This window comes from Ornithodoros turicata, chromosome 2, assembly GCF_037126465.1.
Source record: "Ornithodoros turicata isolate Travis chromosome 2, ASM3712646v1, whole genome shotgun sequence".
Lineage (NCBI taxonomy): Eukaryota > Metazoa > Arthropoda > Arachnida > Ixodida > Argasidae > Ornithodoros > Ornithodoros turicata.
In genome coordinates, this window is record NC_088202.1 from 53,313,007 (window position 1) to 53,340,793 (window position 27,787).

The 27,787-nt window shown below is 42.7% G+C and overlaps 3 protein-coding genes across 5 annotated transcripts in view; 2 read left to right on the forward strand and 1 right to left on the reverse strand.

Annotated features, from left to right (window-relative positions):
• LOC135385400 (DNA polymerase epsilon catalytic subunit A-like) overlaps positions 1-673 on the forward strand; it is a 64,935-nt gene extending 64,262 nt beyond the window's left edge. Inside the window, exon 51 of the mRNA XM_064614692.1 lies at positions 508-673. Coding sequence (XP_064470762.1) covers positions 508-565 — 58 coding nt within the window. The 3' untranslated portion in view covers positions 566-673. The remainder of the gene's footprint in view (positions 1-507) is intronic.
• Positions 642-4,511, reverse strand: LOC135385404 (ATP synthase-coupling factor 6, mitochondrial-like). 2 transcript variants are annotated; one of them, XM_064614701.1, is made up of 4 exons: positions 4,404-4,511; positions 3,787-3,949; positions 2,882-3,018; positions 642-744 (listed from the first exon to the last, which is right to left on the reverse strand). In XM_064614701.1, exons 2-4 carry the CDS (start codon positions 3,942-3,944, stop codon positions 707-709), a joined length of 333 nt encoding a protein of 110 aa, XP_064470771.1. In that variant the 5' UTR covers positions 3,945-3,949; positions 4,404-4,511; the 3' UTR covers positions 642-706. The 2 variants fall into 2 exon arrangements, with proteins under 2 accessions (XP_064470771.1, XP_064470772.1); XM_064614702.1 differs by lacking the exon at positions 4,404-4,511 and adding an exon at positions 4,334-4,384.
• On the forward strand, positions 4,491-25,830 carry LOC135385401 (GA-binding protein alpha chain-like). Of its 2 annotated transcripts, none has more exons than XM_064614693.1 (10): positions 4,491-4,624; positions 6,126-6,369; positions 6,984-7,113; positions 8,476-8,560; positions 8,654-8,740; positions 9,624-9,758; positions 11,175-11,387; positions 12,794-12,934; positions 13,606-13,829; positions 24,020-25,830. In XM_064614693.1, the coding sequence occupies exons 2-10, from the start codon at positions 6,152-6,154 to the stop codon at positions 24,212-24,214; spliced, it is 1,428 nt and encodes a 475-aa protein (XP_064470763.1). In that variant the 5' UTR covers positions 4,491-4,624; positions 6,126-6,151; the 3' UTR covers positions 24,215-25,830. The 2 variants fall into 2 exon arrangements, with proteins under 2 accessions (XP_064470763.1, XP_064470764.1); XM_064614694.1 differs by lacking the exon at positions 4,491-4,624 and adding an exon at positions 4,747-5,256.
• The last annotated feature ends 1,957 nt before the right edge of the window (positions 25,831-27,787 follow it).

A 27,787-nucleotide genomic window follows, 5' to 3' on the forward strand; every position in this document is an offset into this window, starting at 1 on the left:
TACTCAAACTAAATGTAGTGGTTTGGTACAAACAGTGATGGAACTGCATTTGCTGCCAAATAAGTAAGTTTGTGCATTCCTACAGAGATCCCAGTGAGGGCAATTTGCCGGGTAAAAATAGGGTTTCACCCTAAAGCGGCAACCTTCAATTCGAGGAAGAATCGGGTAAAACCCTAAAACTTTAGGCTCTAATTATACTGTACTGTGGTCATTGTGAAAGACCTGTCAGAAGCCTCGCGAAAGATATAAACAATCTCTCTTAGAATTCATAGTAGTCAATCAGAACCACCACAGTAATCACATTTTTGTGAAGTTTGAAAGTATCACAGGGATCATAAATGTGCAGCATCATTTATGGCAAAAATAAGAAAAGACTGTCTGTAAATCATGAAATCAAGATCTTACAGTACTAAATTTCACAGGGCATCACACATTTGAAAGCTTATTGCCCTTGGGCAGAGAAAAAGTCACACACCAGAATCTCTCTCAACCGATATTTCTTTACAGGCACTTTCGCCTACCACTCTTAGAAGAAAGTGTTTCCTGGATCATGAAGAGCAACTGAGATTTTATCGTGTAATTTTACCCTGTAAATAGTGTTCATATTTTTTACCCAAAGAGTAAGACGAGTCTCAGCTGAATAAAGCTAAGTATGCCAATTTTATTCACTCAAGGACTGTACAGGGTAGCTGTCTGCTGCTCTCCACTATTTCTTCTCAGTGCTGATAGGGTCTAGCTCAGGATCTACAGAAAACAAATACAATACAGGTGGCACACATGCTACAGCTGTCTGCTCAAACTCTTGTTATAGCATGCCTAAAGAAGTAGATAGGCACATCCTCTAACACACTAGTTATCAAGCTTTCCTAAGCTGCCCTGTACCCTCACTTAAAGTAAGGATGACCATACTGACTGTTCAATATATAAACAGGGTCAGTCCCTTTCCTTCACAGGAATACCACTTATACTACCTTGCTTTTTACTAACAGCTTTGTATTGCTTCCCATGCATTGCTGTGCTGATGCTTGGGTAGATCAGCTTTCATAATGACAATTGAGTGTTAGGGTTGCGACAGGTCATCCCAGATAAAGGTAAAAGACTGTTCTTTGCACCGATGTGAACCTACATTGAAAGTTTCACACAGAAGAGGGTAATGGAAGGCAGAGAAAATGAGCACAGCTAATGCTGAAACCGAAGCACAGTTTTTTTTCCCTCGTCTCCGGAAAAATAGCCCAAAATCTCCAACCGACAAAATTCAAAAATGTAAATTTTCGTGCCTTTGATGCGTTCCAACCCGCCAACAGTGCCTTAGGTGCCTCTAATCCGCCAACAACCACCAACTTAGAGCTCTGTCTGGCCGCTCCAAGCGATTGCCATCGCGTTCGCATAATGACGAAGTTCTGCTCGGAGTGGATGGGTTATTCTAATTACCTGTCACTGAGTGGACAGCAGTCTCATGGGATGCTCTGCTTCTCTACTAAAACTTCTACCGCATTGTATGCTGTGGTTTGGCCGGCAATGCTTAGACTCAGCAGTAACCATGTTTGTTTCCATTCTTTCCCATTTTTCGGAAAAAAAAAAATGGAAGAAAACGTTTTTTTTTTTTTCAAGCGATTCAAAATTTCCGGAAATTTTGCATCTCTAGCTGTGACATCGCAGCCCTCACCGCTGCCGGTGAAGCAGCGCACGAGAAGTCACGTGCTTACAGCTGCCAATGGGAATGGATACAACTCTGAGCCCTGTGACGTCTGCGAATTGCTCAGGAGCGTGTTCGAGGGCTTGCATCTCGCTAAGTATGACACATAGAAGAATAATTCTTTTTTCCTCAGTATTATGGGGTGTCGTACAATGTGTCCATGATGCAATGAACCACATCTATGAAAGCGTCCCGACCCCCTTAACAACGTGGCAGTCCCTTATCAAGCAAAATCTTAGTGCTGCTGGTTTTTATCTACTGCTGCCTCCAACCTGGACAAGCTGTACACTGGTTTCATTTCCATAAGACTTGAAACCTCTGCTGCAAGAATTTGCTTTGCAGATTGTTAAGCACATTTTATTGCTGCGAGATAAGGTACTCAGAAACCTCAAATTACGTTTACACAGAGCAATTTTCATGGTGCAATGTGATGGATGTTTAGTGTAAGACACGTGTTACTCCTAGGATAAATACAAGTAAAATGCATGGCAGTGGAAGATGAATATCACAATTCTGCCGAAGAGTTGCTCTTACTAGTACACATGATTGTATTATCAAGGATTTTGTTGCATGTGTTGAAATCTATGAGGCATTAAAGTGAAATTCAAGTCACAATCCTGGTTCTTTCCCTCTCTCCTAAATGTACTTCATCGCACCTGCTCCAAAAGTGCAAATGCAACCAACCATATGTACTGCTTCTAACACACTTGTCTGAAATCTCAAGCTCAATGTTCAGTTGACCCCTGACAGCAGTGTCACCTACGAAAAAAGTGGGCTCGGACAGGGGGCCACCACGCTGTCTGCAACTTCTGTCGCTGGATGTTTGCACTTGATGACCTTGAAGGCGATGAAGTATACTTAAAGCAGAAAAAAACAAAAGAACCAGGACTGCGAGTTGACTTTTTCTTTAGAGGGTTGCTTCACAGCCACCCGAACATTTTCTGATTATCATGCCCCATAAAAGAACGAAGCTCACAATATCCAAATATGCAATTCCTTTTCCTATAGAGAACATATTTACAGAGAGACAACGCTATTAACGAAACACAATCTGTGCAAGTAGGGAACAAAACATGCTCAGATTAAGATATCCTTAGTCTATCTCATTTACTTTTCATTACATTACCACTTTAGTTTACAATGATATTCCTGGTATCATTACAGGATTTGTGTGGGACAACTTACCAACAAATTTAAATTCTGGGAACTTGGACATGTCCACACCCTTTCCTCCACCGTACTGGGTTTCTGCCCTCTTTATCTCGTCATCGTATTCCTTCTTTATGGCAGGGTTAGGGTCTACAAATAGGTCTCCAGATGACCTGTTAAAAAGTACAGTAGCATAAAAATGTGGCTGCAAATGGTGTCCAGCCACTGCCTTGCTTTGACCCGACAAAGTGTAGCTTCATATGCAAAAGTCTAATTAAATGTTCTTCATTTTTTCTAAGTTGTACTTTTAGGTTCGGACTGTCCAGTATGATGCCTTGCTTTAACCACTCTCACCAGTTACCGATCTTTCTGTGGATGTCTTTGCTATGAAGTCTATTTGCCTGGCAATGTAAGGCGCATCAAGGAAAGCCATAGTTTCCCCTACAGTCATAAATAAAGTAGGTATGCTGCTGTTGAACTTCTACTTTGCAACAAAGGTGCAATGTAGTACGGCACATAAGATTTCAAATGTCGAATTCACCACATTAAAACATTGAGCTCCAAGAATTAGTGTTTGCCTGAATTGATTCATCAATGTACACAGTTCAGATGAACAGCTCGAAAATGTCACAGCCCAGACAGCGGATGGCTGGCTGATGGACATACTGCCACCCGTTAACACAACATATAAACTACAGACATCCAGGGCATTAAGCTGTTATGACAAAGAGGAGGTTGACTTTTTGGGAGACAATAATGCTGATGCTTGAGGATGCCATATGCAAGAAGATTGAAGAAACTAAAACATGATTTCAACATCTCTCACTTTCTAAGATGCGGCTGGTGGTGTGTCGTAGAGGATGATAACCCATACCATCCCCACACTAATATTTTTGTGCAGTGTGAGCTACCTTTAAGATGAGGCAAAGTTGTCCACTTACTTGCTCTTCTGCGTGTATTCCCGCAACTTGTCTACGAACAGTTTCTGAATTGGGTCCGTCGGGGTTTTCTGAGCAAGTACAGCTGTGATACCATAGTTCCTCTTGCACTGCACAAGGCAGCGTCGTGCAAGGGACATGCTTGAGCCGTTGAGAGCCATTCTAACTGGAAAGTGAGATAGTGAATGCAGCCACATTATCATGTGTGTTGCTCATAGGATATGAAAAAAAAGGTAGCGATTTCACCGAACACGTTCCATGCAATTCAAATTCCTGGGAGCTTGCTTCACATGGTAAAATGTTAATTTGTAGCTAGGTCATTCGTTCGACCTTGAAAATTGGGGAAGTTGTTTATCAGATTAGTGTCTGCTATTGTATAGCGCTCGTGTGCGTTGCCTTCTAGCAGTAAAAAAAAATGGTGCAAGTAACCGGCTTGTTTCTGTGAAAAACTACACCACAGGACGTTCATCCCACTCTCATTTCTGTACAAACACGAACAGAAGGTTGACGAACTAATCGTCGTGCATGGAAGGAACATCATGTTGCATACACTTCTGCGTGCAGAACTGCTCGAGGGAATACGAAATTGAGAGGAAAAAATGCGGTTCACTTTGACTTACAGGTTCACCGCAGAGTACTCTCTCTTTTTCTTTGCCTTTTTACTTTATTTCGCTCTCGCAGAACTCATGTAGACGTACGAGAAACTGCGAGACTTCTAGATCCGGTCACGTGATGCAAGCAGCATTTCCTTTGGTCTGCAATTTCCTGTTTGCGGCGCATTACGCAAAAAAAGGGTAGCCGTTGAGCTGATATTTGAATGTGTTACGTCGTCCAGATGGAGGTAAGTGTTCTAGAACACCTGAGTGTCCGGCTAAATATCTAAACCATTAGCGTCTCGTAGGTTTCTTCGTGCCTCGTGGATTAGGGTTCTTGCCACGTCCGGTTTGGGAGGTGATTGCGCGTCACATCCGGAAATAGCCATCTTGCCCTTTGTTCCTTTTCCTCTTTGAGTGATATTTTTGCTCAACGTGGGGTTTGGTTTCATGTTATTGTAAACATGTCACCTCAAGTGACCCCACATTCCAAATCCAGTTGTCCTGTTGTCCAGTCTGTGGCAATCAGTGTGGTAGCAAACAGTCAAAATGGTTGCGAGGTGCAGAAGGCTTGCGTGCCTTTGGAATGAAAGGGTGACATGCGGCCCGCCCTCTTCTTGGGTTCATTCAGTACCTCACGATCCCGTGAAGAGCATGAGACATTTGTTGAAAGCATAAACATGCAACTTTTAATATACGATAAAGTTCCATTGTTCGAGCATTGTGCCCGGCGCGTTAATTCGTTCAAGGTTACGAGTAGTTCATGCTGTTGTTTTTTATATATTTTTTTTTTGTTGAGGACTACTGAGAAGAGCAACGTGGTGAAGTATGGCGTGAGCCCTCAATGTTTGGGAAACGTGTCTGTGATGAGACAGCCAGAGTGAGGAAACATGCAGTTGGCTTGAAAACCTAGGGGTGCTTCTCCATTCTGAAAGGGTGAAGCATAAACTCTAGTGTGCCATGAAATAAATGACAATGTTTTTACACAATGTATTCACTTATTCGTTAATACATGACTATGTGCTGAGAGTACAAGCATTAACGATAGCACACTGTCCAGATCAGTTATCTACGTGGAGAACAACCCAGGTGTTGAACATGAGAGAACTGATGTTCTGAGGCTGGAACAACATAGAAGGGACAATCACAAACAAGGCCTCAAGTTGCCTAAGAAATTAACGATGAAAGATGAAGATGTGGGTTTGAGTCCTACAGCTGGCTAACCTTTTCAGTGACTTTCATCGTTAATTTCTTAGGCAACTTGAGGCCTTGTTTGTGATTGTCCCTTCTATGTTGTTCCAGCCTCAGAACATCAGTTCTCTCATGTTCAACATTTGCCGCTTGCGTCGATCCCTGTCGTATGAATGTGTGTATGCGTGTGCAAAAATGTAAGAGTGAAAGGAGGACGAGTGAGAGAGAGTGACTGGTTTGTCCCTTCAGATGACGCACCCTGGAAGTCGCTGAGAAGGCGTGTTAGCTTAGCTCAATTGGTAGAGCCCTGGACCGGTAATCCAGAAGATGTGGGTTCGAGTCCTACAGCTGGCTAACCTTTTCAGTGACTTTCATCTTTCATCGTTAACCCAGGTGTATCCATCATGAACTACACGTGAAGTGAATGTATCGAGCCCCCAACATAGCATAACAACAACAACTATGCTGGACCATTGTCTAATCGTTCAGAAGCTTAGCATTTTAGTTGTGCCATATAATCAATAAAGAAATTTGTAACAACTGTCTTCCCTTACATAGGTCTAGCACCAGATTATTTGTGAAGCATGAAGCGGTCTGCGGCAAGCATGGAAGAACCGCCCAGTGGGGACGAGATTCAAGCCCAAGGACGTAAACCTCAGGATTGCCAAGAGGTCGTGATAGACGGAGCGGCAATGCTCGAGGCAGTAGAAGCCATTGTGTCTTCTGATGATGCCACATCTCAATCCAACATCATCCTCCAGGAGTCAGATGGAAGCACTCTTCTAACTCAGCTCGTTGAAGGGTATGACGCATTTCCCCTCGCTCTATTGTGATTACAGAGTTGATAGTGAGGAGGGTTCGAGGTTGGTTACCCGCTCTCATAGTTTCCAGCCTCAGAAGTGCATCATTCTGACAGATTCACCAATTACAAGGAGCAGATTAATTGCCCACAAGACAAGAAGGCAGCACTCGTGAATCCTGCTCACTGATGCTCACCCATCTCCAGCTCAGCTCCTTGTTTGCTCACTCACTTCTTGCTCAGTTCACTGTTTGCTCACTCATGCTCAACTCATTCATCACATTGAGCATGAACGAGTATGCCCATGTGTGTGAATTTTGTCAGGCATGCCACGTTCCAGCCTTGTAGCAGCTGCAGGCGCTTTCACTATGAAACTGCCCTTTGCCCATGTTCTCCTGCCATTGTAAGTGAAGGCTGAACTCTTTGCTCAGCTCTCCGTTTGCTCACTAATGCTCAACTCATTTGCCGCATTGAGCAAGCTCATAAGTGAGTTTTGCCAAGGTCTGCACAAGAAAGGAGTAACGATGGAAGTGTTGTCTTGGTGGTTAGCAAGCAGCGCAATTTATTGTTGCTTTCTTGGTTTGCTTCCCCCAAAGTGAGAAAGGATATCATTTCAGGTCTCAGGTAGGGGTGATTGCTCAGCACATGGACATCACAGAGCCTTTGACAACATTACGATCGCTGCTCGAGCAGCGGCTCGGGATCACGTTGCACGACTATGCGTTCTTTCTCCAAGATACACAAGAGGTAAGAGCTTTACGCAGTCTAAAATATTGCAGAGTTTAAAGGAGCAGTGAATGCCCCCTCGATAAAGTTTTCGTCTTTGTTCACAGAGGATTGTGCAACAAATAATGTGCGCTCTTGCGCAGGAATAGCTGACCTTTAGTGAGATAGATGTTTGCTATGCACACCCTCTATAAAACACATAAATGGAAGGACAGCATAACACAAGTACAGTGCTGGACAACAGTTTATGAAATATGGAGCGACATCATTTGAAGTATACGTCGATTACTCCCCTACCGTTATTAATGTCCACGGGGGCTTTGATGCTTTAAGTGGATAAGTCTGAAGAAATGTACGGTAATGTTACTATTAGAGTGCAGCTTTAAAGGAGCGGGGAACTGATAGTTACATAGTGTGGCACCCTCAAGCATCCTATCAGGAGCCATCATGTACAGTACTTTTGTTTTGCTGTATACTGTTACTGGGCAGTCAAATGAAAAAAACAAAAACTCAGAGAGAAAGCAGCCGTCGCTACGACCCTAGCTTCTTGCGTCAGACCGGCACAGGGAGCAGCAGGATCTGTGAATATCACAATTTTGCTTTTGACCGGTGTTACCATGGATTTTGGTCCTAAAGTGAATTTTCATACTAACGAGAAATGCACACTCCTGACAGACCGCTACGCAGAACAGAAGCTTACGTAGTTATCATGATCTATCTTCTGAAAAAGTCTGTTGCCAATGTCTTCTGGGAGCAGTTATCAATAATGAAGTTTTCTAAATGGTCAGTCTCACCATCAGTTCCGCTCTCGTGATAAATCTCCTTCCATTGCTCAAAGAATAACGGTGCAACTTTTAGTGCTTCGCTTGCTTCCTTCTCAGTGACGTGTGGAGGCCCACTCAGCTCACCATCAAGCACCTAATCTGTAGCGTTGTCGGCTGACCTCTGGGCAGGCCCAATAGGTTACTCCTGGAAAACACTGCGTGCGTCAGCGGCACTGTGTGACCTGGTCCTGTGGTCACTTGAGCGCTTTGGCAGTTCAAAAAGCACTATGCGTAATCCCGAGGTCAAGGACATCAGGAGTCATCCCAAATCTTGTCGGCCTACTTTAACGCACGTCACCCTCTGCTGAGGTAGTCTACATGTACCCTCTCCTTGAGGCTAGTCTGAGGGTCAAGTGCTTCGGTCATAATAACGAGAGGATAATACCATGTGTTTGATTGTACTAGTGACACAAACCTCGGTCATTGGCAGATAAGCGAATTGTCATACTAACGAGGTGGATTTACATGGCGGCAAAAACAGTTCCCAAGAAAAACGGTCATAAAGCGAGCATGTCAGATTAATGGGGGTCATACTAATGAGGGTCCACTGTATTTACAGTTACATTCAGATAAGAATCTGGTGGACCAGTGTGTTCAAGGAGAAGGTCTGGTGCAAGTAAACGTGGAAATCAGCAACAAAGATGGTGAGCTAAGTTTATGGCACCAATAGTCACCAGTATGTGCTGCTACAGAGCCTCAGTGGTGTCTAAAGCAAAGCGATTTTATTTGTACAACAGGTTTGAAAAAGATCAACATCGTGGATGTTTTGAAGCCTGCTGAAGAGATCCTGACTGTGCCGCCCACCACCACGACTATCCAGCAAGGTTAGAATAATGGACAACATTCCCTCGCTATTCCGTATTGCTCATGTCTGTTAATAGTTGACATATTGAAATTATTTTGACAAGTACATTAGGATTACGTATGTTTTTTGTGTGTGTTTTATTTTCGTATTGAATTTGTGTTTCCAATCATTTATGTCACTGGCACTTAAGAAAATGTAACGTTTTGGCATTAGGTGTAGGGTTCAGGAATTACATTAAAGTGATAAACACGGCGTTATTTATCTGGTCTGTAACAGTGCTTTTTTTACTATTTGTGCCTTCTGTATGAATGATGACAGTACTGTGTACCACCAAAAGGGCCCTGGCTCTTGGTGGACACTTATGAAATAAACGACGTGTAAGAAAATTAATTAGGTGAATTATTTTACTAGCAATTAAAATTGGTTTAATTACTTTATCTAATTTAATTAATAAAATTGCATTAAGGATTAAAAGACATTAAATGAAATTCTGCATGCAAAACCTTGTGGAGCTCTTCAATGGAAAGAGCCCCCTACTTTTTTCTTTTTTATGGTAGGGCTTGTGCACAGTCGACTCCATTGCCTATAGTCGATGGTCAGCAAACCTCCACAACACGCGAGAAGATGCTCAAAAGGTTGATCAGATGCAGTTGATACGAGCGTGTTCCTTTTATATCGGGAAAATCTGTGCAGCATGTCACGTGCATACCTGTAAAAGAAGGTGTAATTGCTTGAGACTGCAAATGCGACACGCGAATGCCGTGCAAGCAAGCTAGAAGTCCACATCTTAGCATGCTAAGAAACGCATGTGGTTAATTAGAGAGTTAAATTTTTTCTTAACATTGGTGCCTCAAGAATGCATGTGATACTGTATGTGATGATGATGATGCTGTAACATACAGACACCGATCTCATCGGGGAGCCCCCAGTTGTGAGAAAAGTGGTCCTTCCAGAACAAGAGGAGCCTGAAAACATCAGTCGATGGATCATCTCGGGGGAGTTCAAGCAGGAGATGGAAAAGCATAAGATACCATCAGGTAATGTTTGCTTTGTTTTAGTGCGAAGTCAGTTCAAATGTTGTGTCTTTGAGGCCCGGTTTCACCAACACTGGTTAACTTTGAACCGAGATTACGGGTTACTAAAACTTGAAGTGAACACTCAATTCTTTCTTTACAAAGATTAGTTGGTACGTGATGAATGTTTCAGTGTCCATAGCTTCCTTTTGTGAAGCATATTTAAGCGTTAAATTCAAGTTAAGGGACCATTACGTTAATCTCAGTTAAAATGTTAATCCACTTTGGTAAAACCTTTAGTAACTGAGTAATTGAACTAGTTAGCCTTCTCTCAGTTTTATAATATAGTGAGTGTTGAAAAGTTGAGCCTGGTGTTTTGTTTTTGTTTGCACAGCATGTGGAATGAAGTGTCAAAAAAACAACAGTACCTCACAGTTTCTATTTTCTTCTGAGAGAAATATCTGCTTACTGCTAGTCTCATATGTATTATCTTGTTTTTATTAGTATCTTACGTACTAATCACCACACAAAAATTCCTATGGTGGAGACTGTGGAATCTAGGAATCACAGTGGGAAAACGCTAAACTTTCCATAGAAATCTACAGTGTACAAAATGCAAACACAGACATTGTAATGTTGTAGTGGGTGAGGCAATTAAACATAGAAGGACAAACACAACACAAGCCTCACAATGCCCAGTTGCATACAAGACTGCAACTTTCTTCAACTGCCATGATTCAATTGTAAACACAGACATGATGTGACATTTTAGCCTTGTTTCCAAGCTGGTACACATGCTTCATTGTTGTTACCACATATTGTCCCTCACTGTTCTCAAAAGGCTTATTGCATGAATAACACGCATATCTTTTCCTGATAGGTGTTTTGTAGCCCTCTGAACTGTTTCATTTAAGTTGGTATTTTGTTTCGTCCTGCATTTTCTTTGACAGCATAGTAAATCATTCAACTGCGAAGCTTTGTGGTTCTTGTCCAGTGATGCAGACTGGTTCAATACACTTTGCCGAACATTTCTACACATCGCTTGGGCCAACATTGCTCAAGACATGGTCAGTTGCATGGCTGTTTGCTTTGCGAAACTGTGCCCATGGTAACCCTATCGGCCTGGGAATATCTTTCTGAAAAGTTGTTTGACAAGACAAAGATTCCTCTCAAATATTTTGGGAGCTACGCAACTGGCCTTGTATTGAGTCATATTGTGAGGAGGAAGATCACCGATCCCAATCATCCCCATCGCTCTGATCATCGCGCGAGAACGCGCCCAATTCATTCTGGTCTCGGCCTCCATCCTTTCCGGCTGCTTATAAAGAACCTTACCTCCATTGGCTACACCTGTCTCGCTTTTCTACCTAACAATATGTTCGCTTATTCTGCATGATACTGGGACTCTCATTCATACACACCACTGCATTTTTTATCCAGATCCAACACTATGGAAGCAGGAGCACGTTATGCGTTGGCTGCAGTGGGCACAGAAACAGTTTTCTCTTCAAAATCTCACATCGACAGACTGGAACTTCACCGGAAAGCAGCTGTGCGAACTGACACATGCAGAGTTTGTGCGCAGGGTCCCCTTTGATCCTGGTGACCTGTTTTGGACACACCTCGAGTTGCTCAGAAAATGCAAGATAGTGGGTTAGTCTATGTTGTCCTTGAATTTTTTGTCTAGAGGGACAAAGTGGAGTAGTTGGCAAAAGTTCTTAATTTGCTAATATGTAGCATAGAAGACACAGACAAAGTCGGTTAGGAATATAAACGAGACGTAGACCTGCATGCTCTCAACTAAGCAAAAAAATTTATTGGAGAGAGTATTTGTACAGAAAAACATGTGATCATAACCATCGCAAAAACCTACTTATCAAGCAACAATTCAAGGGGTCACACGTGCAAGATTACATCAACAGAATTCCCCCAAGGGCCCAGAAGTAAAAGTACAAAATATCGTCAAACATATGAACATGTTGTGACAAACAAAGGTTGATCATAGGCTGATCTGTGTGCAAGTATTCCCTTTCAAGGTTGGTAAGAAATCGGATGGGGAACTAATGCATTTTCCCTTTACCAAGTAGATGGAAAGAGCCTCTATGCCTTGATAATACAGAAGTATGCTCAAAACTAGGTGTGCATGAGCACTGGCTACAATGGACTGCAAGATGACCAGGTGGAGTCCTACCAAGGGTTAAAGCGTGCTTAGAGCCTGAAGTTTTCGGGAAATATTTTTTTCGAAATTCGGGGAGCTAAAAATCGGGTAAATAAACGTGTGCACTAAATTCATGCGAATTCGGGTGGAAGAACTTCCAGTATGCTAAATTCGGGGAGAAATCGGGCTCAGCTACTCAAACTAACTGTAGTGGTTTGGTACAAACGGTGATGTAACTACATTTGCTGCCAAACAATTAAGTTAGTGCCTTCCTACAGATGTCCCAGTGAGGGCAGTTAACCGGGTAAAAATCGGGTTTCACCCTAAATAGGCAACCTTCAATTCGGGGTGCAAATTTGGGGAAGAATCGGGTAAAACCCTAAAACTTCAGGCTCTAAGCGTGCTCCGTCAATCGAACATTCAGGCAACGGCCTGACTGCCCGACAGAGACTTTGCCGCAGCTCGATGGGATGGAATACACCACACCACAGACTTTGTGTCTTCTATGCTGCATAATAGCAAATTATGAACTTGAGTTGGGTCCCATGGTTTTGCTTTGCGATGTTCCAAGGCATGTACTATGGAACGCTCTGACGTAACTATGGCTTTGGTCATAGTTGAATGTGCTTATAAGTGGAAGTGGATTTTCGAACATCCCACGCAGTGAGAGAGGGGGCTTGGGGGGGACCTTTGGTAGTGCACTTGGGAGAGGGAAAACAATGGTGAGATCCCCTCCCCCACAGAAGGTTCCCGTAGCACCCCTCCCGAAATATTTTTCCAGCTACGCTACTGATCCCACTGATCAGGTGGCTATTATAACTGGTGTAACTCAGCCACGTACTGCATGCATAGTGGTAAAATGCAGTGGTAAAATAGTGGTCATGCAGTGGGTGTTTTGCAGCCGTGATACAACAGCCCATGTACATCCAGCAAGTACCCCAGCTCATCGCAGTACCAAAGACGCCTACATCCAAAGGAAGGATCCGAGTGCCTAAACTCTCGCCCAGGGTTGCGTACGAAGGGTCACCAGGAAACCGGACAGGTAGAACCAGTTCTGATTTGTATGTGGAATGATCGCTGCCTAGTGCCAGATTTAATGGGGGAAGACAGGGGCATGACCTTCATCCCCTTTTTACACACAATGTTTTTTAAAGTTACGTACAAATCCCTCATGTCCAGTCAGAATTTTTATGCAGCACAATATTTGTGCTATGGCAAAACAAAAACGGAGACAATAGCACATTAACAAACTGTTCTCGTACTGTGACAATTATCTCAGCGTTACAGCAGAAGATAACCATATACAGTGGGGAACTGCCATTGTTTGAAATTTGGCGCCAGTAAAAGTATGCGAACTAGTATTTTTGGACCATGGTGAGTTAATAAATGAATCGGGTGTGTACTGCATATTGCAATTTGTTGTGTTCATCAACATATAATATACGGTAATACAGTTAGGTCTTACTGAAGCTAAAATTCTGTAAAAACCCAGCCCTCCTCCATCCATATACTAACCACCTTGCACAGTACAGGCCATGCAGATTGGCCATCACCTTTGTAAATCTGGCACTGTTGCTGCCATTTTCAAAACTGCCACATATAGCAGGGGCTGTATTGTTTTTGTATTGAGGATTGCACATATCATTCTTTTATGGCAATCTTAGCTGTATGATTTAGACACGCAGAACGATGACATTATATGTGGTATTGCAGGCAACAATGGACAGATTCAACTGTGGCAATTCCTTCTCGAGATGCTCACCGAGAAGGACAGCCGCGAATATATTCAGTGGGTGGGAGACGAAGGGGAGTTCAAGCTCAACAACCCAGAGATGGTTGCTCAATTGTGGGGACTACGCAAGAACAAACCCACAATGAACTATGAGAAGCTCAGCCGTGCGCTCCGCTACTATTATGATGGAGACATGATAGCAAAGGTAAGGTCCCTGTTCTTAAGAGGGAAAATACGTACCCTGCATGTTGTCACTTTTACTTACATCATTTTGTACTATAATATGGCAGCCTTCCTTATTGCAGGGTCATTCCACGCCAAACGTCCCGGAGGCGTCGCTCGATCTCCTCAAATTTTTATGAAAAAAATTGTGTGAGCTCTTTATTATGTATACAACATCGGCCAGAAATTCTATAGAGCAATTATTAACCCTCTCGAGTTTTATAGCCCTCTCAAGTTCCGCTAAATGCCGCAAACCTTATTTTACGTATGATTTTTTTCTGAAGCTTCCATGACACTCAGACTCGTTCTGTAAACTGTGAACTCCGTGCAAAGAACATGTTTATACAACCTAGGCATACAAATTCAGATTGCTTATAATTACGACAGTTTTTCTGAGACGCGAATATGGCGAAAAAATGTGATAGTACTTTGGACTGCTGAGCGTCTGTTTTTAGCCTGATCGTCACGAAAAAAAATTACGTGGTAGCCAATACATGTGCCAAGCTAAGTACGGAAAATTAACGTCGCAGCTATAAGGGTTTCAGAGTAAAAAAATAAAGAAAAGTCAATTTTGCCAGAAATGCCTATATTCACCCCAAAAATTCGCGCGAAAGAACCCCAAGTATTCCCGTGAAAGAACATCGAGTTCTTGTCGTGGCTTCACATTCAAATTTTTGGATATCATGTGTTTGAATCGGTTTTGAATTTTCTTCAACTTTTTCTACACGTATGGCTGACGTCTTTTGTAACTACGGTCCTTCCTGACAGGGGTTTCACCGACGGCTCCGAGAGAAACATTAAGAGAGTCCAGAGTACTTTCCTCTGGCAGGGGATCCGATGCGAGTGGGGGCGATGCTGAGGATGAAGACGACGAGTGGGCACGTTCTGACGCGGAGTCCTTGGCAGGCTCTTGCTCAGCGACTGCTGTCTCAGGGTTGGTCTTAAGAATATGCATGTAACATGAAGGGCAGATGCGATTGCCAGGCACAAGTGACAAATGTGGAAATCTCTCGCACAATGCGATGGTCACGGTCTTCGTACCTCGTCGTGTAGTTGTGTGTAGATGCAAGGGATTGATGCAGCTTTTGGGAGCGACACTTGACATGTATTTTCTCAAATACATGTTGAGGTGGTGAGCACATATATCCGCAATTGTATCGAGTGTGCGCCTTGTACGGAGGCATATCAACTTCCGTTGTTCCTTAGTCAACTCCCCGAAGCACCGTAGTGATATCTCCCTCGTTGCTGTCCTCTGGTGACAGCCCAGTGGTCCAAAGGAGCAAGGTGGCAATGCTCCTTTCTCACCAGCAGTACTGTGAACATAAAAACGCACAGTTTGAGGCTGGATTCGAGCGCCATTCAGCGTACGGTCGTCGTGAGCTCTTCTATACGAGTAATAGGCCTAAATGAAAATGCTAATCATTGCACAGATTCAGCGTTACGCACCCTGTCTGACGTCCAGGCGCTACAATGTTATCGGTGCCAAACAAAATATATATGCCTTATGAGTCATAACACATTTCCCTGCAAGAGAAAATGCCCTAAAAGCTATAGTGTGTGCGAGGCACTGAGGTCTCAAGGGAGGATTACGGTAATTTTTCTTTTTCTGTTTCAGTTAGACATTGTTCACAACTGCATAATTATACGCACGTACCTTGGTTCTCCTGGCAGAGTTGTTATCCGTCTACTTGGATCAGGCAAGCTGTCATCCATTGTAAGGTGTGAAAGACTCTCGCACGAAACTCCAGACACAGCTGTGCGCGCAGCGCTGGAGATAAGGAGGAAAACTCCGCCAGTTTACAACCGCCAACGATGGTATCACCAGATCGGGCTCATAAAACCCACTGTCCAGTTCACGATGTTCTAATACCCCTCTTGGAATATTTTCGTTCACCCTATTCGCCGTCGTCTTCGACCAGCAGCATGTGTCAGCTTTTGCGAGTGCCTAACGCGCGGGAAGCACAGCGTGTTGCCTCAAGCATATGTATATTTTTCGTGTTTTTGGAAAAGCCAGATGTAACATACTGGTGTGCGGTACAAGGTTTTGGATAGGCTCTTTGACACATATGAAAAGGCCATAACTATCCCCGGTGCAAGGGGATTCCACAACTTCGTCAAACTCAAGTGTCCGCTTTGGACATACAGGCTTTTCCTAAGACAAATTTGTATGTACTGTGTTGCCGCATGTCTAGCAAGTTTGTAGTAACTTTATAACGTTGTGATTGATCACCCTTTTTGAGCTCTCAAGTGCAATATAAATGGAAGAACACAGTGTGACTGTGTTCCTTGTCTTGAGCGAACGGAAGGGTCACAGCACGGGCGCCATGAGCACTCTGTGCAATGTAAAAATTAATTTCTTGCGTTTAAAAAATATAACCCTCAAGATTTTTCGATATGTTTGAGAAGAAGTGTTGTACTAACCGTCTGCACTGTCGGAAATTTTCTATCTCGACCTCCACAGCGCGAATTTTTGGGTTGAATATAGGCATTTCTGGCAAAATTGACGTTTTCTTTATTTTTTTACTCTGAAACCCTTATAGCTGCGACATTAATTTTTCGTACTTAGCTTGGCACATGTATTGGCTACCATGTAATTTTTTTTCGTGGCGATCAGTCTTCAAACAGACGCTCAGCACTCCAAAGTACTATCACATTTTTTCGCCATATTCGCGTCTCAGAAAAACTGTCGTAATTATAAGCAATCTGAATTTGTATGCCTAGGTTGTAAGAACATGTTCTTTGCACGGAGTTCACAGTTTACAGAACGCGTCTGAGTGTCGTGGAAGCTTCTGAAAAAAATCATACGTAAAATAAGGTTTGCGGCATTTAGCGGAACTTGAGAGGACTATAAACTCGAGAGGGTTAATAATTGTACTTTAGAATTTCTGGCCGATGTTATATACATAATAAAGAGTTCACACAATTTTTTTCATGAAAATCTGAGGGGGTCGAGCGACGCCTCCGGGACGTTTGGCGTGGAATGACCCTGTAGACACACTGGCGGAGCAATTGCCCAGGGTTTTCAGCACTATACACCGTTTTCCAGCCAACCTAACACCCAGCGCTTTTCCAGCCTCTGTTTACCGCCCAAGTCGGAAAGGAGGAAACCGATACCAGGGACGAAGCACATGACATGTGTGCTTTCCTTCTGTCTGGCTTAGGTGGTAAACAGTTTTGAACATGCACCCAGGCTAGACGCCGCTGTGCTTTCAATGTGGCAGTGTCCACGGGAAAATGTTACATAGAAACTGTTATGTACCAGGAAAGAAGACAGCAGGCAGACCATACCCACACCTGTGGCAGCCACAAACAAACAAAAGCAGAGCTGTGCGAATAGCAAAATTTTCATTGCAAATAGTTTACGAATATCTCACTCGCACTGCGAATCAAATACGAATAATTTCTTCAGACGGCGAATCGAATTGGAATAATCAGAAAAGGCCCAATTTGAATAATTTCGAATACCTCATGGTGAAATATTTTGCGGTGTTGTGCTCATAAGATGATGTTCTGCTCCAAACGTGAGAGCCTTTTCAACCAGCATAACATATTGTGAGAGAAGGGTTCCTTTGTGTTGTGTGTGGTAAACTGCGTTAGTGGGATGAACTGCATTGAGAGTTAGTCAACATGTTCCATGTAGCCTGCTTTGTGTGCATCTTCCTCATTTCTATGTTTACATTGTGAATCTCCTGTACTTTTTTTTAGAGACTGCACATATATTTCCTTCTGTTACTGAACATAACCCTGAAAGTTAGGAGTACATTTACTGGAACGTGCAGTACCCAGAGTACAGTGTTGACCATGAGTAAGGCCCTTCGTTTTCCGCGATTCCGTGATTCCGCGAAATTTCGCGGAATTCGGAATTAATCGCGGAATCCTTCGTTTGGCACAGAGTTTCACGGAATCCTTTATTTTTAAGGATGTGTGGATATTAGAGTTCTCAAATTCGAATCGAATATCAATCACTCGAAGTATACGATTCGCGAATCGAAATACCCAATATTCGGGTTTCCGGATAATTGACTATTCGCCGAATACGAACGACACCTCCCGAAAGTGGGCTTCACCTGACGCTTCCCTGCATGAGGTGAAGCCGCCCCTACAAAATTGAAGCCTGCTTTACGAAATTGTTTATGCTGCAGGACAAAACAGACAGATTGTAGTTTAGCTTAGGATAACATGAGCCCAAGTTTATTGTGTATACTTCACTTGAGGAATGGGCAGCGTCCCTCCCGTATGCAGTTTCGCGGTAGCAGTGGGGGATTTTGATTTGATATCTGGGAGGTTGCCTTCAAGAAGTTAAGGCTTTTAAATAATGGCTACAGCCCAAGAACGAAAAGGGGTGTACTAAAAATGTAACTTCCCCAGGGCATGTATTGTAAAGTCCTTTCTTTTAAATTCCTATGAACTCTGTAGATGCTGAAAGACCTTTCAGCAGGTATAGAATGATTTCAGGCAGCAGACCGCATCAGATGAGAACATAAGATATCATGTATGTAATGCTGAGCCACAACAGTGCTTTGAATCTGTAATTTTATAACATATTTTTTGTTCCCACATTATCCAAGAAAAGAAAGTGTCTCCCATTTCAAGCAGGTGTTGACTGCTCGCCGCGGAAAATCGCGGAAGTTACAAGTCAGTGCCGCGGAATTTTGAATTTGCCGCAGCACAAAACAGAGGGCCTTAACCATGAGCTCACAGAAGTTGTAGACTTTAGTGACAGAATACAGTCGCCGACCGATTTTTCGGACGTGCTCGATTACTCGGACTCGTTCGCGGAACGGCCGCGGGTCCCATAGAGTTGATGTATAAGAACGTCCAAAATTTCGGACGCCGTGCAGCTCCGTCGCTCGATATTTCGGACTCTGTTTGCCCAACCCGCGAATTTCTCTCTTGGGGTGACGGAAAATATTGGTATCATCTGAAATTCGTATCGAAAGAAATCAACCAACTAAAATATTGATGCAAAAAAATAGGCAGTGATGATTGTTAATTTTCCATTCCTCTGAGTAGAAGAGGTCTGTCATAGCGCTTTTGCGTCTTCGTTTTTGGCCAACGGCCCAGCACGTGCTGTCCGCCCGCGAGTCGCGCTACAGCGCTGGAAAGCGAGCTTCACCTTAAACACGCATGCGTTAGGTGAAGCCGACTTGCAGACTTGATGACGGCGGTGCCTCTCACAGTGTACGTTGACGTACGTATCTTCAGTGTCGGTTTCTGTATTTTGTTTATGTGATCTACAGGACTTGACTCCCGTCTTCGTATACGCTTCAGTGTACGTTGACGAAATGTCGCTTCGGGAAATAGAAGCTGATGTTATCAGGTAGAGCTGGAAGCGCGTTGGGAAAGCATCGACAAATTTTTCCAGCCTACTAGGGCTTAGTAAAGTTTATTTTGAAGCGAAATTCGTTTTTTCGGACTGCTCGATTATTCGGACTTTCGCGCGATCCCTGCCGAGTCCGAAAAATCGGACGGCGACTGTATTGTAAACAGTGTAAAGTGGGCTTCACTTAACACTCTAGTGTAATGAGGTGAAGCCGACTTGAATAATGGAGCCGTACACCAAAACAGCCAGGGTGTCAAACCGAAACGTTTTTCGTTCCGGTTTTCGTTCCGGTTACATCATAAACGATCCGGTACCGGTTCTGCTCCGGAGCAAAAAAATAACGGTTCATGCCGGTTTTTAACCGGTTCCGCTTCTGCTGGGAATATTCATCCCCACAAATAAAAAATCAACGTTACAAAATGTAAACCCGTTTATTTCGCATACATGGTATTTAATATTACAGCTGTGAAATTGGTAGCTCCTGGTTCCTGTAGGTTACTGTCTGTTCAAATGGGCTTTCTCCTTTCTTGATGCACATGCTACAAACGGACTTGTTTGTCGTGATGTCATACGTAAAGTACTTTCTTGCTGGGTTGGAGCGATCGCGTCCCATCTGAATGTCTGTTGCTACTGTCTAGCCAGCAAGCACCACCGCACGAGTACGACGCAAATCGAGGAACACCCTCTCTCACAAACGCGCTCGACGGCTCCGTTTTATTTTCTTCGTGTCCTGTCCACAAAAGAGTTGCCACTTCACAAGGGCTTGCCCTCGCGTATACAACTATTCAACTTAGCTGCTCTCAAACAAGGGACGCGTTGCGCGACATTACCAATAAAGAAGCCGTTATGCAGCCCCCTTGGGTCGCTCTTTAGTTTAGGAGAGTTTGGGGGATCAAATTAAAACGAACACTACGGCACATTGCTAGAGAGTCACATGTACCTCTAAGTCTGTGTGCATGCGCGAACGATAAACCCTTACAAAGGGAGCATAAGGGTCATACATAGTATACCGACATACATTTCACCGTAACCGTAACCCTCGTATAGTATCCATGACATGACTTCAGAGCACACAACGTCTGTTTCATTCGCCTATCCGTAGTCCAAACCGGCGAAGTTTTTTCTTTGACCAAAAACCATTAAATATATTTTTCGGTTTCCCTCCTGACCGAAAAAAACGTATACGGTTTCGATTCCATTCTGGTTCGCACCCAAATAGCGTGTTTTTTTTTTTTTCGGTTTTCAGTTCCGGTTTTCGGTTCGCTCCGACACCCTGAAAAGAACAATGGTGGTGACGTGAAGTGGGCTTCACCGAACTCTTTGATGTAATGACACGAAGCCCACTTGCAGAATGGCGATAGCAAACACCTCGCTTCAGTACTATTAGAAAAATATTCGAAAATTTCTAACAATGAAAATAGGTTGCGAATAGCATCAGATATGGGTAATTCCATGCCAAACGTCCCAGACATTACGCCCGCCCATCCCCGATTTCTTTCAAAGAAATTGTGGTTGATATTTCCAATGCTTGATGCAGCCAATGCTCTACTGGCTTCCTTTTGCCGTAAAAAAATTCGCGCCGTGGCCGCCTCTTGAATATCGCGATTTGACATGTAACCTACCTGGAGGAAAAAAATTCTAACAAAATAGCTTTTGTGCAAATTCCAACCAAACCTCTTCAGAGTGAAGACAAAACATAATACTTTCAACTTTCATGCTAAGACCCATTGAAGGTTGATCGGTACTTGTTATCGAGAGTTTATGCCCTGAGAAAACTGTAAAATTTCGGGAACCTTTGGAATTTTTTACGGATCTCTGCAATTTTTTCATAGCTACTTAAACTGTTTAGCACTGTTGTGTAGGAGGCATAGAACGTGTTAACAATATTTTGAAGCATGCAGACTTACGCAGAAAGAAAGAGTACGCTGAAAAAAATCATGAATCTTGGAAATACCACTTCTACCACATATTCAACCATGAATTGCACACTGAGGTGGTCCTGATAAAAATATGAGACAAATTGGGTTTGATAGTATTCTCCTTGAACTTGTACTTTACAAAGTTTCATCTAAACAATTTTGGGTTTTAGCAGCAAAAATTTTTATCAACATTACCACCCCCGCAGTCATCTAGCATTGCCGCGCAAGGCTGCTTCACACCAAGATGCATCGCCGCCGCCACTGCTGCCAAACGTGCATGGGAGCTGCCCAAACTGATTTGCGTTGCCTACAAAAACATGTTGGATGTCCAAAACAACTTTTGAAGCTTCAGGTTCTCATGAGAACAGCATTCTGCGGTGGCACAGTACACAAGGAGCACTGGAGCAGGGATGTACTTAGACGACGACGGGTCTGCACCTATTACACCTAGCTCACTTTGATAGGAGGCGACACCATCCTCCTGAGCTGGCTCCTTATATTCAATGACGTCACTCGGACAGTTTTAAGTCCTCCCTTCTGTTATTGTGTTTTTTGGTGGTAGCACAAAGAGTGAAGTTGTCGTTGTTGCCGACTGATGAAGGAGCTATTTTTTTTCTGTGTTTCTCCATAACTTCCTGTGTCTCTGTTTCTTCTTCTTCCTTCTTGTTTGTTTCTCTTTGCTTTTGGGAATAGCAAGCCTCCATCATGACTTACTTTTCCCTTCCTTTTTTTATCATCAATAAACATTTCCCCCCACACCCTTGATTGCCTGGTGCCATAGGGTCGGTGTTAGTAAGCATTGTGTGTGTCATCGCTCAAACAGATTAAGCTTATGCAATAGCCCGCCAGTGCCCGTTGTCACCGAAATGTACATCACTAGGCCCAGTGCTCCTACTCAACTGTGTCACCGCAGTAGGCTGTTCTAGTGAGAACCTGAAGCTTGAAAGATTAATTACTATGTTCATTTCTTTCTTCTTTTTTTTTTTTTCTTTTGCTGGAGAACGCAAATCGGTTTGGGCAGCTCCCGTGTGCGTTTGAGGGCTGCGGCGACGATGCGCTTTGGGGTGAAGCCGCCTTGCGGGGCAATGCCGGATGATTTCGGGGGTGGTCAAGTTCAAATTTTTTTTTCGCTGCTAAAACAAATAGTCCTTTGATGAAACTTTGTAAACTAGATGATCAAGGGGCATACTATCAAATGCAGTTTATCTCATATTTCTATCAGGACCACCTCAGTGTGCAATTGATGGCTGAATATGTGGTAAAAAGCAATATTTCCAAAATTCATGATTTTTTTGCATACTCTTCCAAGTCTGTGTGCCTCAAAATGTTTTAACATGTTCTATGCCTCCTACACGACATCGCTAAACAGTTTAAATAGCTATGAAAAAATTGCAGAGCTCCATAAAAAATTTCGAATAGTTCTCGAAATTTTACAGTTTTCTCGGGGCATAAACTCTCGATAAATAGTGTCGATCAACCTTTAACAGGTCTTGGCACGAAAGTATTGTGCTTTGTCTTCACTCAGAAGAGATTTGGTTGGAATTTGCACAAATTTTGTCAGAATTTTTTTTCGCCAGGTATGTTACATGACAAAGGCACAAAAAAAATTTTTGTGGCAAAAATAAGCTGTGAGAGCATTGGCTGCATGGTAACAATCAACCACAATTTATTTGAAAGAAATTGGGGATGGACAAGCGCAATGTCTGGGACGTATGGCATGGAATGACCCATATTCGTTTCATATTCGAATATTCGCACAGCTCTAAAAAAGGTTGTTAAAAAAATTGCGTGAGGAATTGGTAGCCAGATGCTTATGCGACGATATGCATGGAACACAAAATTGTAAAGTAACCATAATTAGTTTCAGTTACCATAGAAACCTCTCTCTCTCTAATTTATCTCTCTAATTTCAGTCAGATCTTCGTTCACTACTTGTCATTGACTGGTATTCACCATGAAAGTTGCTCTCTGAGAAACAGTTATTAATTACAGTTACTGGTTAATTGCTCAGTCAGTGATATCTTGTAGCAAAGTTACTTGTAACTATGGGCAATAGAGCAAAACCTGGTAGAGTGTTGGAAAGTTGCACTTTTGACACACAAACTGTTGGCTCTCGTTTTGTGTGGTACTTTTGGTTTCGATCCGGACAATGTGCTGACATTTCTACATATGTAATTTCCTCTTGCTTGTTACTCTGGCATATCATTAGAGCATGAAGCTTTAGGGTTTAACCTGATTCTTCCCCGAATTTGCACCCCGAGCTGAAGTTGCTTCTTCTTTAGGGTGTAACCCAATTTTTACCCGGCAAATTGCCCTCACTGAGACGTCTGTAGGAATGCACACTAACTTGTTTGGCAGCAAATGCAGTTACATCACTATTTGTACCAAACCAGTACAGTTAGTTTGGGTAACTGAGCCCAATTTCTCCCCGAATTTAGCATACTGGAAGTTTTTTTTCACCCGAATATTCAAATGAATTTAGAGCATGTGTTTATTTACCCGATTTTTACTCCCCGAATTTAGAACAAAGCTATTTCCCGAAAACTTCAGACTCTACATATGGTACAGTGTGTATATGATGTAAACAACCACCAATACGCTGTGCAAGTGCGTCTCTGCGCATGAGAGGAGGCAGTGAGAGGGAAGAGGGAGGGCGGCGCCGTAGCCAATGGGGCTTCCCGAGTGGAGTAACTGGGAGAGGAGATATGCGCGGGACGCTCGGTTACTTGCAGAGCGTATACCAAAGGGCCACAACCCTCCTGTTTTTGCAACATCACTTCGGTGCTTTAGCAGCGCATGTACATTAGGACGCATTCATAAATTATGTCATGACATTTGACATGAAATACGGACAGCAAACTGATTGAAATTACTCCTGCATTTAGTTATGTTTGAGAGTTCTGGTGCTCACGCATTCTTTCTTTCGTACAGGTTCATGGCAAGCGTTTTGTCTACAAATTTGTTTGCGACCTGAAGCAGCTTGTCGGCTACAGTGCGTCAGAACTCAATCGACTTGTCTTGGAGTGTGAACAGAAAAAAATGGAAAAGCTCGGCAACAGCATCATGTCAATGACTACACTTGAAGTGCCTGCCATGGACGCAGCTGAGGACCCTGATGATTTGTGATACCGCTGCGACACACCCGTATTTCTCTGTACATGTCCACCTATCCTCACTTCAGAATTCCTTTACTTTGAACAATCCTGTATAGACTTATCATGGAGGTTGCATCCCTGTAAGGAACTACGTAGCATTGAGCTGGACTTGATGAAAAAGATGCAGAAAACCTTGATATGTGTACACTTAAGACCCCCTCGTTTCTGCACCAGCCTGTCGCAAAATGTGTTGTACGTGGGCCTGAATTGCAGAATTTTTATCCTTGAAATATATTGCTATGTGATATACTGGTTATGTTTGGCAAAAATTTGAGAACACTGTTGACTGGTAAGTACTACTTCAGTCTATTTCTGCAAATTAGCTGCAAGTGTACAATCCTGCAGGACCCAATTCAATAAGGCAGTATTGCATGGGGGACTAGATTGTAAGATCGTTGTGCTGAAAATTCAGCCTTTCATACGACGGAAGAAAATTTGTGATTTGCACTTTGCAGAAAGGCAGTGAATTGTACACTGATTGTCAATGTACATTCTTATATTGATGTAAATACAAACTAAGATGTATCGTGTTCAGATTAACATTATTCTGAATATTTGTTGAAGCTCTCAAGTGTTCTTTTCACTGTTGTAAAGTGCGTTAATAGGCAGTGTTGACAGTGGCTCTGTGTGGGACAGGAAGGGGGGACCTTTGCTGTTCATTACCTCTTTGTTGATAACTGTCACGGTAATATTGCTTCTAAGTCTCTCACTGCCTAAAGGCAGGCACAAACTCTGACACTTAAGTTACCCTTTTTACGTTACATAATATATTTAGAGTCTGAATTTTTAGAGAAATATTTTTTCTAAATTTGGGGAGTAAAAATCGGGTAAATAAACATGTGCTCTAAATTCATGCAAATTTGGGTGAAAAAACTTCCAGTATGCTAAATTCGGGGGGGAAGGGCTCAGTTACCCAAACTAACTGTACTGGTTTGGTACAAATGGTGATGTAACTGCGTTTGCTTCAAAACCAGTTAGTGTGCATTCCTACAGATGTCTCAGTGAGGGCAAAAATCTGGTTTCACCTTAAAGAGGAACCTTTGATTCGGGGTGCAAATTCGGGGGAGAATCTGGTTAAACCCCAAAACTTCAAGCTCTAAATATATTGTAGCGATGGTGGCAAGACTGTGTACTGCGCTGTATTTCAAATTTTGTAAGTACCATAATTTGTCGACATTCAGGTCTTGGATGATATGTTCCTAGAATTCATCATGGTCATCACGATGTGCATTGTTAGTTACGTTAAAATTCAGAGTAGCTTCAGATTTGATATAAGCATTTTGTCTGGCTGAGACAGATTTTTGTCACTCCTATAGTTTTCATATGACATATCAATTACTTGTAAGCTCCCCCCTACACTCCCACACACACACTGCTGAGATTCTGTTCTTCTAAACAGAGGCTTACACAGTTTCCTTATGGCATTATGGACTGCGTTACTCATGAATTGCAATTCTTGATGCAAAATGAGGTAATCATCATTGTAAAACCTTAGTAAGTTTGCCTACTGTGCATAGTCATATTGTATATAATACACAGTGTTTCTGCCCGATGGCATCCTGTACATAAAATATATAAGTACACATAGCTCTTGATTGTCAAACATTCATGTCATTGTGGTGCTTATCTTCTTCTTCTTTCTAGAGTATTACAAATACGTTTGCAGTCATCTGCAAGGAGACACCTACTGGCACGGTGTGTCATTAAGATCCGTTAATAATAATGTTGTTCTCTTTGCTCCATACTTGAGAGTATGGCATAGGTTATCAACAATACTCCAGCTTGAAAGTTGCTGCTCCCAAGTATATACAGTTACATCATGGTTTAGTGTTTAGTAATCGAAGTAATACTGTGCAAGCTCTTATAAGTTTCTTCGTAGACACCTGATTACAAATGTAATTTATTCCATTCCACAACTGCGAGATATCAATTCAAAAGAGCTCTTCAGGAATACACATCAGCCCATGTCCTTGCATTCTAAGGGATGTGCATACATTTTGATATGTGGTTCCATCGAAAGGTAAAGTCCTCGATTACAGTGATATTGAAGTGAAGACCCTGTAAATTCGTACGTTCAGTTCCGAGAATGTTGTTGCAAAGGAAGTTCCTCTGGCGTTTACGTAACATTTAATGTAATATTGGAGCTTTGCGGATATTTTACACCGAAGCAGGTGTGACCCCAAGCATGTGACTCGTACAACTGGCATGTGAACTCTGCATTGGCAACATGTCCCACAGCTTGGGGGGAACGACAAAAACGAGCAGCGCAAGACTGTGCTGTTCATTTTTGTGTTTTTGCCTTTTGTCCTTCCCCCAAGCTCAGGGACATGTTACCAACATCAAGTATACACCAGCTCGTTTGTATTTTACTTCAATGTTCAGTGGTATGAGAAATTTCTTTTTACAGGAAGTGAGTCACAACTTGCATATGTAAATGGAGCTATTCTATTTTCGAAGAAATACATAATTGCATAAAACTTGTGCTGTATGAGTTGCCATACATTAGTCTGGTGATCAAGCCTTATTTCCTTCAGTCGTATGCCTATGTCCAACAATGTTTAATGCTGGTTGAAGATTGGCAGTATATACGATAGCATCTAAGACAAAAACTGCCACTTGTAGTTTGTTTGTGTAGCTGTATTCACTATGGGCAGTGTTTCAGAAGTTACGTAGTGTCTACGAGCCTTTTCAGTTTCTGGGAATTATTAGCATGTTTATTCGATTTAATAATACACTATTGGAAATTGACTTTGGGCCATCTTCTGATATTCGTAAATTACCGAGTAGTCTGCATGTGCGAATAGCAGATACTACAGCCCTGAATCCAGTTGTTTTCAGTGATTACTGTACAACTTTCAGAAGTGCTTCAGAAGTACTTTAGAAGTGCAACACTGTTCAGAACCTCAACACAGGTGACTATGGACATTTATGAATGCTTATGGTCTTGTGTTTTAGGGTTCTTAGGGTTAAACACTGCAAAACCCATTTTTACCACTCAATTTGCACAACTCAACGCTCTTCTGATATTTTTGGACACCATAGGACTTTGATCCTTACTGTGAAGGGGCTCATTATTTCATTCCCCACATCACCACCAGCAATGGGTAGAGCAGTGGTTTATCCAGACCCTCCAAATTGTTGGCAACACCCCCTAACTTTTTTCCTGTGTAATACTGTTACAACGTAACTGCACCCCCCCGAGCTTGTGGTTCTAGATAAACTACTGGGGTAGAGTGTTGCCCCTGGCGATGAAGCTCCCCATTCACCACCATTAAACGAAGTTGTTGTTGCACAACTGTCATCCAGGGTAAAACCTGGAAAAAAAAAAACTAATATGAACTTGCCAAAGTGCACGTTCAGCACTGGAGAATCGTAAGCACTGTGTACTCAGCACAGCTGCAGCAACTGCAGCAATTTGGAGGTTGTGTGAAGTAAATAGTTGAAGGTGTGTTCATGAAAGGCGGGGCTTTGCTGTGGCATTGCCTTTCTCTTCGTGATCACCACGATTCTGTGATGCACGCACCTGAGATAATGCTCATGACAA

Coding starts and splice junctions, on each gene's coding strand:
- LOC135385404 (XM_064614701.1), bottom strand. CDS start 3,944: ATGGCTCTCAACGGCTCAAGCATGTCCCTTGCACGACGCTGCCTTGTG. Junction 3,019..3,786: donor GAATACACGCAGAAGAGCAA/GTAAGTGGACAA, acceptor ACTTTTTAACAG/GTCATCTGGAGACCTATTTG. Junction 745..2,881: donor CCCAGAATTTAAATTTGTTG/GTAAGTTGTCCC, acceptor TGTTTTCTGTAG/ATCCTGAGCTAGACCCTATC.
- LOC135385401 (XM_064614693.1), top strand. CDS start 6,152: ATGAAGCGGTCTGCGGCAAGCATGGAAGAACCGCCCAGTGGGGACGAG. Junction 7,114..8,475: donor TTCTCCAAGATACACAAGAG/GTAAGAGCTTTA, acceptor CTGTATTTACAG/TTACATTCAGATAAGAATCT. Junction 8,741..9,623: donor CACCACGACTATCCAGCAAG/GTTAGAATAATG, acceptor TGTAACATACAG/ACACCGATCTCATCGGGGAG.